At 37.7% G+C, this 13,324-nt stretch overlaps 1 protein-coding gene across 1 annotated transcript in view; it reads right to left on the bottom strand.

Annotated features, from left to right (window-relative positions):
• The window catches only part of CycB3 (cyclin B3), a 42,609-nt gene that overhangs the window by 11,937 nt on the left and 17,348 nt on the right, over window positions 1–13,324 (bottom strand). Inside the window, exons 5-6 of the mRNA XM_083122688.1 lie at window positions 3,439–3,594; window positions 849–1,023 (exon numbers count right to left, since the gene is read on the bottom strand). Coding sequence (XP_082978814.1) covers window positions 849–1,023; window positions 3,439–3,594 — 331 coding nt within the window. The remainder of the gene's footprint in view (window positions 1–848; window positions 1,024–3,438; window positions 3,595–13,324) is intronic.

Below are 13,324 nucleotides of genomic sequence, written 5' to 3'. Positions count from 1 at the left end.
AATAATTCAGATATCAGAAAGTGTCATGTCTGTACATAAACTAAATTTCATTCTTAAAGAGTTCATTTCACATAATTATTTTACAAAATATGGTAGGCAAATGAACCTGACCTTTCAGAAACATGAAAAATGAATGTTACATAGTCTTATTTCCCATTACGTGTATGTCAAGATGAAATGAAAGTCCTTAGGAATGACTTAAAAAGGAAAAAAAAATTACTTTACCAGTTGAATGGCCAGCAGTTTCCTTTTAAAGTTACTTTAACTAGTTTTAACCTTCCATATCTGAAGAAAGATTGAGGTCAAGTAAAAAATTTGTCAGCCTATATGAACAAAACAAAGGTACAGCGGAACCCCAATTTTACATTTCCCTGTATTTTACATTCAATCTTGGTGGTTCCAACGTGGCAAATTGATAAATATTTTCCTAGCTTTTACATTTTCCTGCATTTTAAGTTTTTTCAGCTTGATCCCCTGAATATCGTAAAATTGAGGTTGCACTGTACACATTTGGACTTTGTCTTAGTTTTTTTATAATCAATGTTATATTACTAGGTACCTTAACTTGTTGCAAAGTAACACTGAAAAATGTTGGTTATTGCTAGAAGACTATTATAAGTTGGTAAAATGCAATGCTAAACACATTTTGTTAGCATCGTTAAGTAGAAATAACAAAATAACTACAATAAATATGGTACTGTCAATGAAAATTCCCCCTCCGGGCATTGAAATGTTAGGCTCTTTGTAATTATTATTGCACAAGTGCATGGTGAGTATCCAGAATAAGAAGTGGTATGAGAAATTTTGAGTGATAAATTTCCATATGCAGAAATTAAAGAAAAACATACCTGAGTAGTATCTTAATGTTGGTGTCCAGTTACTGATCTTTGTCATCTTCAGTGCGAGAAACAGAGCAGCAGCTGCAAGTTTGGAGTCAGAATGGTGTATGATTTGGTATTCCATCAGAGAATACTCCAGAATATAGCGAGCTAGTGTTAATGTTGGCATGGATGCTTTTGCACACTAAAAGGGAAAAAAGGGAAAATTTAATTAATAAATATACTCACCATATGGCATTAGATTACCTCCCACATTTTCACCCATCATTGATCTCAATTTTCCTCAAGTTCCTAATTGTGATATAATAATAATACAGTTGAACCTGAGTTATACGTATGTCAAGGTGAAGATAAAATAATACGTAAACTGAGAATTACGTACAAATCAGATTTAGATACCATGTCATATCATTACTAAAATACTGTAATTGTGTGCATTTTGAGAAACAAGATATATGTAATACAGGTTATCTCTGTCATGAAGTGGTAAATTAACAAATCTGAAAATTTGATTCTTAAATGCAGGTAAGAAGCCCTTTTTCCAAATTTGCATATCTTCCCTCTTGTTGACTGCTACGTTTTGTCAATTTACAACCCAATTTTAAAAATAGTCTAAAATAGTATTTTACTAATGATTGTGGAAAGTGTGGTAGATACGATGCCCAAATCTGCAGCTATTTCAGTTTTAGTCTTATGTGAATTAGCGTGAAACTGTGGGTTCTCGTATAAAATTGTACTTTCTGGTCAAGGCGTGTACGTTTTCCTCTTTCTGTTCCCCATAGCCAACTAGTAACAACTGAAAAAGTTCACTGAAGGAACAGTGGTTGTCTTTATTATGGAACATAGCAAACATGAGCTATCACCTTACCTGTTTAGTTTTGAAACTCTCCTTGTGTTTTTGTAATGACAAGAAATTCATCCTTCTCTTACATTATTGTAGCTTGGTTACGTACAATTCAACTGTAATTTATAAAAATTAGTACGTATAGCCCCGAATTACGTATAAATGCATTACGTACAAATGAGGTTTAAATAACGTGTCTTAAATTATATTTTGCCGGGACCTACAGTAATAAGCAGTCTCAACTGTAATGGATGTTTCAGCATTGAGGCTATATGCACCCTACTCAGTATGGGGACAAGTCACATAGCTTCCCAGAACTATAAATATTTGGAAGGTGAATTCCTTATCAGGAAGAAAAGTAAAACACATGTGAAAACTTTTCACTATGCCATTGATAAAAGCTGAGGATGTAGAATGACATTCCACAAGACTGCCACTCACTGCATGTCCAAGTGCCAGGGCCTAACGCGTGAAGTTGTTAACTTGTGGGTGCCTTCAAAGAAGGCCACCTAATACATTCCAGGATAAAACTAAACAAAACAATATCTCAAAATATTATTACTTGAACAATGAAGAATGATTAAAATACTAATTGTTAGACGCACGTATTTTTGGTAAATAAAAAAGCAAAATTTCGGTACAATAATGGTCAATTTCGAGTTCAAAAGCGGTAAATAAAATATAGCGGTATATACAGACATTTTAGTTTTAAAATTGTGAATATAATCCAAAATTTGATTTAAAACTCCACTTACTACACAATATAAACATATCAATTCTAATAACACATTTATGTCATCAGAATATTAAGTTCATTCTTGTATAATGGGGTCCATTTTTGTTTCTCAAATATTTACAGCAGAATTAATCAATTTCACATGAATTGCATAACTCTCAGGGTAATTGAGACTTCAGAAAGTGTCACGTCTGTAAATAAACTAAATTTCGTGTTTAAGAGTCTATTTCGCATTTTGCAGTCATTTCACGACAAAACAGGGTAGGAAAATGCACCTTACATCTTTCAGAAACATGAAAAATTAACATTACAATGTGTTATTGCACATTTAGTGTTTTGTCAAAAACTAAATATGCATGCCTCTACTAATTGTTTATGCAGATGGCATTCCATTAATTTATGCACGCACGGAAGATGTCTGACACCTAGTAAATGATACAGGCTCAAACAGCACTTTAACCTCAGTATTTGCATAACATTCGAGCAACAATGCAGTATGACACAGACTCAGCTTCACGTCTTTGTCAAGCTTGCATTTTATGTTGAGTTTCCGAGAATCTTAATGACATTCACAACTGTAGTTACTTCACGGGTGTATCATATTCTTAATGTAATTGAACAACCCTACAAACTCCTATGAAACCTCTAATGACAAATATTATGCTGAATGATGTTCCCTGTTTAAATTGTACAACACTTAAATATTCTGATGCTGGCTATGATTGTTGTCTGCTGTTATTCTCTACAAAAAAGTATAATTTCTATTAATATTACTGTTACAGTGGAACCCCGATTTTACGTTTCTGGTTTTATATTTTCCTGCATTATACATTCAATTATCATGGTCCCCTGAAAAAGGTAAAATCAAGGTTCCGCTGTAATTATGTGCAATTTCTACCAATGAACAGATACATCCATATTTCTATTATCAGTTTGTATTGAGTGCCAAGTAATCTGTCCAATACATAATTTGTTAACACTTACAACGAAGAAAACCAGGAATTGTAAACAATACATACCCTCGCATATCTTCTTAAAAACCTGTATGAGAGTGGTATGCCCAAATCAAAATCCAGTACTCTTAGGATATTCTTCTCTAATTTTAGAAGTTCTCTCTGACTGTATGCATCATCACATATGTAGAGGAAATCATTTATTAGAGGTGGCACCCTTTCCTGGAAAGAATCGATAACAATATTTTAAAATAAAAATAAAAGTATATATTACAAATACAAATCTTCAGAGTTGCAGGAATGGAATTTCTTACAGTCTTAAGGCTTGGCTGGACATTGAACACCACCAGCAAAGCAGTTTTTGCAATTTCCCCTCTTCAAAAAACTACTATGCTATTATAAATTCTGAAATATCACATCTGCTTAGAATTCCTTCTATTCTCAGCCCAGAGCATGTTTGAAGTAGACTTAAACAAAGTCACATTACTTGGGAGAGATCCTATTGGTTAATTTCGAGAATTAACCAATGAACCAATTTTGAGAATTAACCAATGATTGAATGTTTTATTTATAGGAATGAGCATTTCAGATGGCATAATGTTAATACAGTCAACTCCAGAGGCGTGGCGTGCATGTAGCCGCTGTTACCGCAGGTAACACTAAAATATAAAGAATTGAAGAACCTGTCTTAAAATATTATTACGTACATAAACTGGTAATATTGTCGTAAAGTAAACATTGCAGACTGACATTTTTTCTGACACCGCAAAAGCGAAGAGGAGGACTGATCCGGTACGCTCCACAGGCAACATGATGGAAGGACCCTGAGCCCACCAAAGGAAGACTTGGCGTAGCGGTAAAGACTGTTATGGCGGGAGGAGGAGGCGGGCTGTTTAGCCGGCGCAGTTGCCGGTGATCCTTACAGGAAACATACCAGTGTTGCCATATTCAATTGACAGAAAAGAGCTAAGTCGCCTAATCGGGTCTATCTTACTCTGAAGGTGTCCAGTCACACTGGGGAACGATGGCGCAGTGTTAGTAGCGTCGCCGCCTTATAATCAAGGGATTCCGGGTTCGATACCCGGTGGAGGCACAAGTGGTTCGGATCCAACTTTAAACTGTCCCGATTAGCATTACTGTTCATGAAGTGGACTTAAATCGCCAAATCAAAATTTAAAAAAATCAAATCACACTGGGGCAAAAGCAAACTACCAAGTGATATTTTGTATTTACACTAAATATCAGCGATTATGAAAGTCCTCTTTGTCCTTCTTCGACATCATGGGCGAGAAGGAGAGGAGAGGGATGGGTATGGTCAAGGGGTCCGCCGTCCTTCTAAAAATGTCAACCTAAAATTCTATATTTCACACATATAATATTATTTCGGTTACAGGAATTTGTGATAATTGTTGATAATACAGATTGACATTGACATACGTTGTCGCAGGAATGCAATAATTTCGGATTGAAGCAATGTTTTTGAGGTGGTAGAACTGTTTTTGGGTGAAAACAATACTTACAAGCATAATTTCCCGATTGTTATCTTAGCACGCTCTGAAGTGTCAGGTGTCGCAGGTTCGAATCCTCAGCAAGAAATGGTTATTTCAATGTTCGTTGTTATTATTTTACTTACATAATTATAAAAATTAATAATTACATACACAAAGAAATAATAATTTTATTTCAATAATTCACCACGCATCGTCATCGTCACGATTATCCTATAAAGCGAAAGCCTTAAAGGTAGCAAAGGACGTAAAATATACGAAATAGTAGTGGTGTCAGAAATGAGATTTCAGTGGATTTAGCGAAACATGGGAGTGGGAGTAGTTAGGAAACAGATGAAGATTACATCTACTCTACATACGTCTTATTTGAAACGAAAATGTTTCGCGATTTGGGCAAATCTGGTTTCAAATGAACTAAGATGGCAACATTAGTAGAACTGGACATCTTGCAGGTTCCGAAGGAAATATTGGGGAAGGGCCGATGCTGAGAGGGGAGGGGGCAAGGAGGGTGCTTCACGTGTTACAAAAGTAAACGGTTTGTGGGAGGGACTGTGCAGTGGGAGTTTTGTGACTGGTGTCTTTCGTCTTTATGTTGTTTTCGGGCATTGTCAATTAATTTATGAAGCTTGCTCCGAGTTCCGAGGTGGCAGGTTCATCCTATCTGGACAGTGTGTGTAATCGTGCGATAGAAGATATTTTGAAGCAATCTTTCGGTTCGTTATTTTGCAGAAAACATCGAAATTGTGGCGAAAGGGAGGCCAAAACCTATTTTGAACGATTTAAAAACCAAGTCGTCTGCTTTATATGACAGACATTTCAATGTTTCGTGGTATAACCACTATCCGTGGTTATGTGGATGTGTGCAGTTGTCGAAACTCTTTTGTTGGCCATGTACTCTATTTTCGGGTGAAAAAAACAAAAAAAACGTGTCGAATTCAGATGTGGATAACATGGACCATGACGCACCCAAAAATTCAAAATCAAATGAAAAACTTCTCTTTATGACAGCATCATAGAAGTTTTTTGATTTAATTTGATTGATTTTGCTTCGCTTGTGCCACTTTTGGCTAATTTGCGAAAATGGGGATGAGTGATGATATGATTAAATTGATGAATAGACATCACAAACGCCCATGCCCAAGCTAGGTTTCGATTCTTGATTCTTGATTTAGTTTATTTTACTTCGCGTTTTGTGCCTCTTGGCTAATTTGCGAAGATGGGGATGAGTGATGAAATGATGAAATTGATGAATGGACATTCACAAACAACCAAGCCCGACCGGGATTCGAACCCGGGACCCTTGGCGTCGCAGCACGATGTGCTAACCACTCGGCCACAGGGTCGGGCAAGCTAGGTTTCGAACCCGGGATCCCAGCATCATATAACTATTTTCAAAGTCGGATTGATCTGCTCTATAAGTAGCCTTCGATGTTTCTGTAAGTATCAAATTACGTATTATTGTGTCAACAACCAATGTTTGCGGTTTCACTTTAGTCCTTATGTCAACATTTTTTTTTCTGATTAATAACTTTACCAAAATCTAGTATTGAATTGCATACGTACCAGATTAATATTATATGAACTACTTGGAAGACATTGGGGGGGGGGGGGCATGAGGTGGGGAGGCGCCCAAGTCTCCCTTAAATGTCCTACTGATAACCGGTAACACTTTAAAAAATCCACGCCACGCCACTGGTCAACTCTCAATTCTAAGACCCCAGATTTAACGACCCTCTCGAAGTAACGACCCTTTCCCGGGAACTGTGAAAAATTTGAAAGGAGAGAAAAAGAAAAGTTTAAAAATTCAAGGAAATTGGCAGAAAAATACGTTTGTTGCACTCATTTTATTCGTTGTGTTGCAATTCTCTTCACGAGGCTCTGCGGGTCACAAGTGGGCATGATCTAAAAATAGACACCACCACATCACGCTTCGGTGATATCCAATAGCACTTTACCTCTGTCATCCCCTCCCCCAAGCGCAACGACAGTCCCTACTTAGGCACCAGGCTTGTTTTGCCATTGTGATTTCGTATCAATCCCTAAGATTGTATGTTTATTTTATTAAGTCTCTCTGAACGCTTCATGTTGACCAGGGCATTCACTTGTTTTTCTCAGCTGTCTCAAGCCTCTTAGGCATGTTTACAATGCATTGTGTTGTGCCATGCAAACCTCCTGAGCATTCAGGAAACAGGTAATACTTCTGGGTTTGGTGTCAGCGGTTTGCATGGTAGCAATTATAATAAACACGATTCGGCGATTCGGCATCGAGGAAGAGCTCGATGGCCAGGGAAGATAGAGGTGAGACAAGCTGGGAGGTGACGGACTTTGGAGATTGAGTGGGGAGAGTGAAGGTGGTCAGCAAGTCAGTAGGTGAGGAGGACTACAACGCTCTGGTCAACAAATAGGAGACAAGCTTACAGAGGACTTCGCTATTTTCATTCAGCTAAGAGACTTCAGATAGACAGGTAATTATCCTACACCCAGCCATGATACAGGTTCAACGGTTCACAAAACACAACGAGTGTCCATTGTCTTTTCAGTAGTTTAATTCCTTTGTGTAATTTGTACCTTTCGCATGCCAAGCAATAACTCGTCATGCTAATGACGAGTGGTCTCATCAAGAGGATGAATGATGAGTAGTTTACATCACCCCATCAATTAACTGGTTCAGATCCCTTCATTCTAAAGAATGACACAATTTCGCTTGGTCTTGGATACGCGAGAAGAGAAGATCGAATGTGCTTAGATGTTATTTTAAATCGACCTTGACTTGTTTCCTTGTCTTAAGAGCTGCTGACAACTGAATGGGGGGGGGGGGGGGGGAACCACCTTGAGAAATTAAGAGAAGATCGCAGGAATGTTCCAAAATAAAGATGCGTGGTGACGAAGTCTGGACCATCTGTCCAGCTCTGACCTAGATTTCAGCAGGTCCCCGTGAGTGAGCAACTCTTGGCCTTGTAGCAGACAACTTCCAGTAACCGCTTTCATTCAAAACGTGTTCTTTGTTCCCTGAAACACTTCATAAAAAAAAAAAGCGAAACTATTAGAGATAATAAAAGCCACATAGGCCAACTAAAGATAGTCAACCCGCTTAATGATTTGTCATCCAAGCTTCCGCAAAAGTTTACTTCGATCTTACGTGCATCATAACTCCCGTTTCCCACTTCATACGCTTTCCTAACTGTGCCAATGTCGTAATATTTGCCAAAAAAGTGTTCCGTTGGCTGAGTGACTTCTCTTTTCCTCTCAGCAAACATGTATGGGGAGGGGGGCGACAGCGATGACGATTGTTTCAGCCACGATTTTCTTGCTCTTTCTTGCCTGTGTGTGCACACTGGGTGATTTCAGGCGAGGGTGGAAGTCGACTGCTCTTCCTTTCCTTTGGCGTCTAAAATGGGGCAACCAGTTCTGGATACATTCTTGGAAACTAACAAAAAAAAAAAAAAAAACAAATAGGACAAGTATAAAATAAAAAAAAAGCACCCTTCCCCTTCCCAGCTCATTCTCAGTCACTGATGTGCACGGCAATGTGATAATTGCAGAATTCAGGTCCTATTTTTTCTTTTAATGCTATTTACTGCATAGGAAATATTGCCTGGTGCATAGTAAAACTTAAAGCAAGGGTCATTTCTTTCTTCTTCACACTGCTGATAAAAGTTCAGTCTTTGACAGTTGAGTTATCTTAATTGATGAGGATTTTCTCTTCGACCACCTGTTGCTCGAACTTCCAGCCAGTCTCCTTGTTTTTACACTGCAGCTGGCACCAGTGTTTTGTCTAGCGTCTGCAAAGCTATCACTTGCTGATAACAGCGATGACTCATCCAGGGCCAAGGAAAAAGTCATTGTTTTGAACCTTGCAAAGCTGTTTTGGTTTGAAGATAAAGCAATTCCATCTCCAGAAAGAAAAACAAGAGTTAAAACAACTTTATGTTCTGCGCCTTCTGATAAGCAAAACTGTAAATTTTATTTTGCATCTGACAAGAATAAACCACCTCAACACAGTGTTGGAAGGAAATGCACACAATATAATCGCCACTTTTCTCCAGAACCATTTATGTGGGAGAAAAGAAAAGAGCTCAATGGAGGAATGGACCCTGAGACCAATTTAAAGAAACATTATTCAAGGGGAAAACGTTTGGAGGAACGGATGTTTGACATCGAGAATACTCCTAAATCCAACATTAAATTGTCGATTAACGTGAGAAATAACGATCTCCCATTTTGATATCTAAAAATGCACAGGTTTCATAAAGTTTGTTTTGAGTTCATTTTATGATGGGCTAATCGGGACTAAATATACAGTTTAAAGTGAAATCAAATTCCAAACCCAAATGATTATCGACTGCGATGCTGTTTAATGACTTGTCCTAGAATACGTACTGGGTGAAAACAGGTCGCAAGATGTGCGTTTCCTTTTTCACATGGATTACAATACAAGTCGAGGAAGGAGTTTGGACTGCTACCTTGAATGGGGGAGGGGGTGACTATGAAGTTGGTTGAAGCAAAGAAAACATGACCTTTTTTTACCTTTTATTTTACACAGCCAAACCAGAACAAAATTTACAGCCTCGCCTTCTTTTTGGTCAGGTTCCTAGAAAGGTTGTGTTGTTTCTCCCGAGAGATTTTATCTTACCAGTTAATCTTGTAAACAGACAATGCTCCAGTAGACCCGTATAAAATCCAACATTCATTCTGCCCGATTATCTCCCGACTTTTGCTGGCGCCAGTGTGACTGGTGTCAAGATTCTGAGTTTCGCTTGCAATAAGTGAGACTGTTTTCCTTTCAGTAGGTCTCAGCGCAAACTGGTTTCTCATGAACTAGAATTGTAAGAATTTCCTGGAAGAACAACGACTGTGCACAATTGAAAGAAAGTAACATTATTTAAATACTTTATTCGAGAAAACGTTTTCATGTTCTATTTTACTTCTCACAACACGCGTTATGTGCACAACATGTTGTATAACTACCAGGATAAATTGTGTTACCGTCTCCTAGGAATCTTTGTGTCCGTTTAAGCTGAAAATTGGTGCAAATTCCAATAACGACCCCTTCGAAATAACCACCCTTTCCCCAGGAACTGTGAAAGGTCATTGTATCGAGAGTTGACTGTATAATCATACTGCTAACACTAAAAGCACAAGGTATACACTAGTGAGTAAGGTTAACTAGAGCGTATACCACCATATACTCTTGACTACAGCCTGGATAATCCTACTGAAATATAATACCCAGAAAAAAACATTCAAAAACCAACATTTCTTGCAACTACTGTTTGTCTAAAATCAAAAAGCTGTATTTTAAATTTAGAAAGTTTGTCTTTACACTACATATAAGAAATCTGTGAAAAGAGAAGATTCTGACAACCAATGTATTTTCATTGTTTTAAAACAACTGGAGAAAAAGCTTTAGAAAAAGCATTTTTTGCTGACCACTTCCAGCTCTAATTATACATCATTTTATGTTGTTTACGCACATCCTGCATTACAAATCTGATGCCGATTTGCTTGTGAAGAGCACTTCAGTTATGCAGTGCTAATACTTTCCAATACTGATACAGGTCTAAATATATGTATGTAGAAGTCTGTAGTACATATTTCATGCACATTCGCAGCCACATGGATATAGGAAAGTGATAAATTTGTATAATGAATATGTAAATAATCATCATAAAACATGGTAACAGGGGGCAGAAATTTCTGACTTAACAGTAACCAGGGTGGCTACAAACAAGCAGAAATTAAATTCCCGGACTTTTCCAGGCATTCCAGGACAAAATTTAAGTCTTCCCCTGACAATTAGAAACTAAAGTAAATCGATGTTTTTTTGCAAATGGAAATAATAAACTCATAGAGATCCAGGTATGGATTTGTTAAGTACCAATATTATCTTCCATGAAATTGACTTAATTTCTCTATTATCTATTTTTCAAATTCAAACTGCAAAATAGTGAATTTGGAAAATTATTACAATTCACAAGCTAGGGAAGGATTATGGAATTTTATCATACACAGTAAGTTTAAAATAAAATACTTTATTATTTATAAAGTTACGACTATATGAGATTCGAGTGATTAAGAAATACAATGGGATTTCTGCTTCAGTACAGTATATCCAAGTGAAGAACTGTGAAACTGACAACATGCAGTTATATTATTGCTGACAAAAAGGGTATGTAGGTATTAGAAATTTAAACGTAAGCAATTTATGTAATTGCATACATTTAGCTAGCCAAATATTAAAACAGGAACACACTGTTAATAACAGCTTCTGAAAGTTCATATACGAGGGCAATCTTGAAAAAGATTCAATGGTGCCTGTACGCAGCACTAGTGGCCGGAGAGCAACACACACATGCAGGCAGGAAGAAGTGGCATGAGCTGTAATCTGGTACAGTAGCAATGCAGCCACTTTAGGACAGTTCTACGTTAAAGATTGCAGCTCTCATCAGTCTCCCACCAACTGCGATGTAGAATTTGGCAGGAGCCACCAGCAATTGTGTGACATGTGCAGACCGAACGTCATGAGTGATAGTATGGTCAGCTGATTGTGCAGACAAATCACGGAAGGCCAATCGAATGTGCACAACCCCATACAGCTGAGTACAGGCAGGCCCTTTGCATCACTTCAGGTGAGAGATCTTGGACCACCACCTGTCCTTGCATGTACCAACTTTCATTTCTTTGTTCAACTGAAGAGGTTTCTGGCAGGACAAGGATTTGAGAGATACACTGTGGTAGAGATAGTTCCAGTCTTTGCTGTCAGACACATACGCCATGGGCATACAAAATTTAGTGCCATGCTACGACAAATGCCAGAACAACTGTGGTGATTATGCTGAAAATTAGGTTAGGACTCAATGTTACTAATGCAATAAATAGGGCCCCACACTTTCTTGATCACGGCCGAAGGTGGGGGTGATGTGACCAGCACCACACTCCTGGCTACCTTTACCCCCCAAAGTTTACTCCAGGTACCTGTTTAATAAGATGCTGGGTGGGCGCCAGAGTAGTTTGAACAGGTGGAAAAGATCCCGGTTCTTCCCTGCAGGGGATCGACCCCGGGTCTCTCAAGGTAGTCAGATACCCTAACGACATCTCCATTATTTCTCGCTCGACAAATGCCAATGGTGCGCACTTAGCTTGGCAATTCAAGACACATCTCGCACGACAAATACTGAAAATGAGGCTCCCGTGTGACTGTAGATACGCACTTCATCTTCTGTTAGAACCCAGGCATTTGTAATGCAAATGGTTTTCATAGAAGTTGAAAAAATCGTGGGAAATACATTTTTTAATGTGACTGTCGGGATTGTTCCATGTATAACAAGCATTATAGTTTACTCTTGAATAAAATGTTGAAAAACTTCCAAGTTCTATGTACACAAATATGGCACTTTGTTTCTTTAAGCCTAGAAAAGACAAGAATATTAAATTTCACGGAGATTTTTTGTTGTTTTAGGACAATTTTTTTAAAGAAAATGCTAAAAATGCCATCAATTCGCATTTTATGCCAAATTCACGTTATTTCGATTTTTGGAATGGGCAAAAAATGTGTCCAGACATCATTGCACATTCACAAACACAATATAGGAAAAAACAAACTTGCCAAACAACAACATAACGAATTCCAACGAGGATGGTGGCAGTGGCTACCAAAATTAATAGAAAATAATGTAAAACAGCTTCGCGGAAAACATGAGTACCTTAATTATCTATTACCGCATATCTCATTCACATAGTATAAAGTAAATATGATATTAAAATATTTACGTATTTATTATTATAGTATTTTATTTCATAATATTGGACATGAACTTCAGTCAGTGAGAGATTAATGACCATCTCTCATGAGTTTAATCACACAGGACAGAGAGTGGTGTTAATTTCATTGCAATACTAGTGTTGCAGCAAATTTGAGGTTGGGAACATGCACTTGCCAAATTTTTATAACGTTCACCAATGCAGATTTATTTTTCGTGATACCTCTTTTTGTTGGATTTTTCTTGACATTTAAGAATAGTGCAATGTCATTGTAAACGTATGTTAACTTGTGTGAAACTAGGAATACGTCAGTATGATAAAAGGAAACCTTCGTAAGGACTGCTACATTAAATAAGGTGAACTGAGCCAGAAGAGTAATAAAATTCCAGCAGCACATTTGCAGTCTAAAGCTCTTGATTATGCATGTGATTTTTGTTGGATGTTGCAGTCGAAGACATCCAACAAAAATCAATTCTATAAGAGTGCTATGCATCCAATTTCTGTCGCATGTTGTAGTGAGATACTTTGTCGGGTGGCGATATTAGACAAAAATCGTATACATCAATGGAGCCTATTTGTTTCAATGTTCTTTCAGTTTGTCCAACAAAATGCCTTACTACGACATCCGACAACTATCTGACGGCGCCACCCACTGAAATTCCCTCCATCAGTTCTGTCCCCTT

Source organism: Lepisma saccharinum, chromosome 5 (genome assembly GCF_977018435.1).
Source record: "Lepisma saccharinum chromosome 5, izLepSacc3.1, whole genome shotgun sequence".
Lineage (NCBI taxonomy): Eukaryota > Metazoa > Arthropoda > Insecta > Zygentoma > Lepismatidae > Lepisma > Lepisma saccharinum.
Note: the sequence above shows the minus strand (reverse complement) of the source record. Positions and strands in the feature narration are given on the sequence as shown.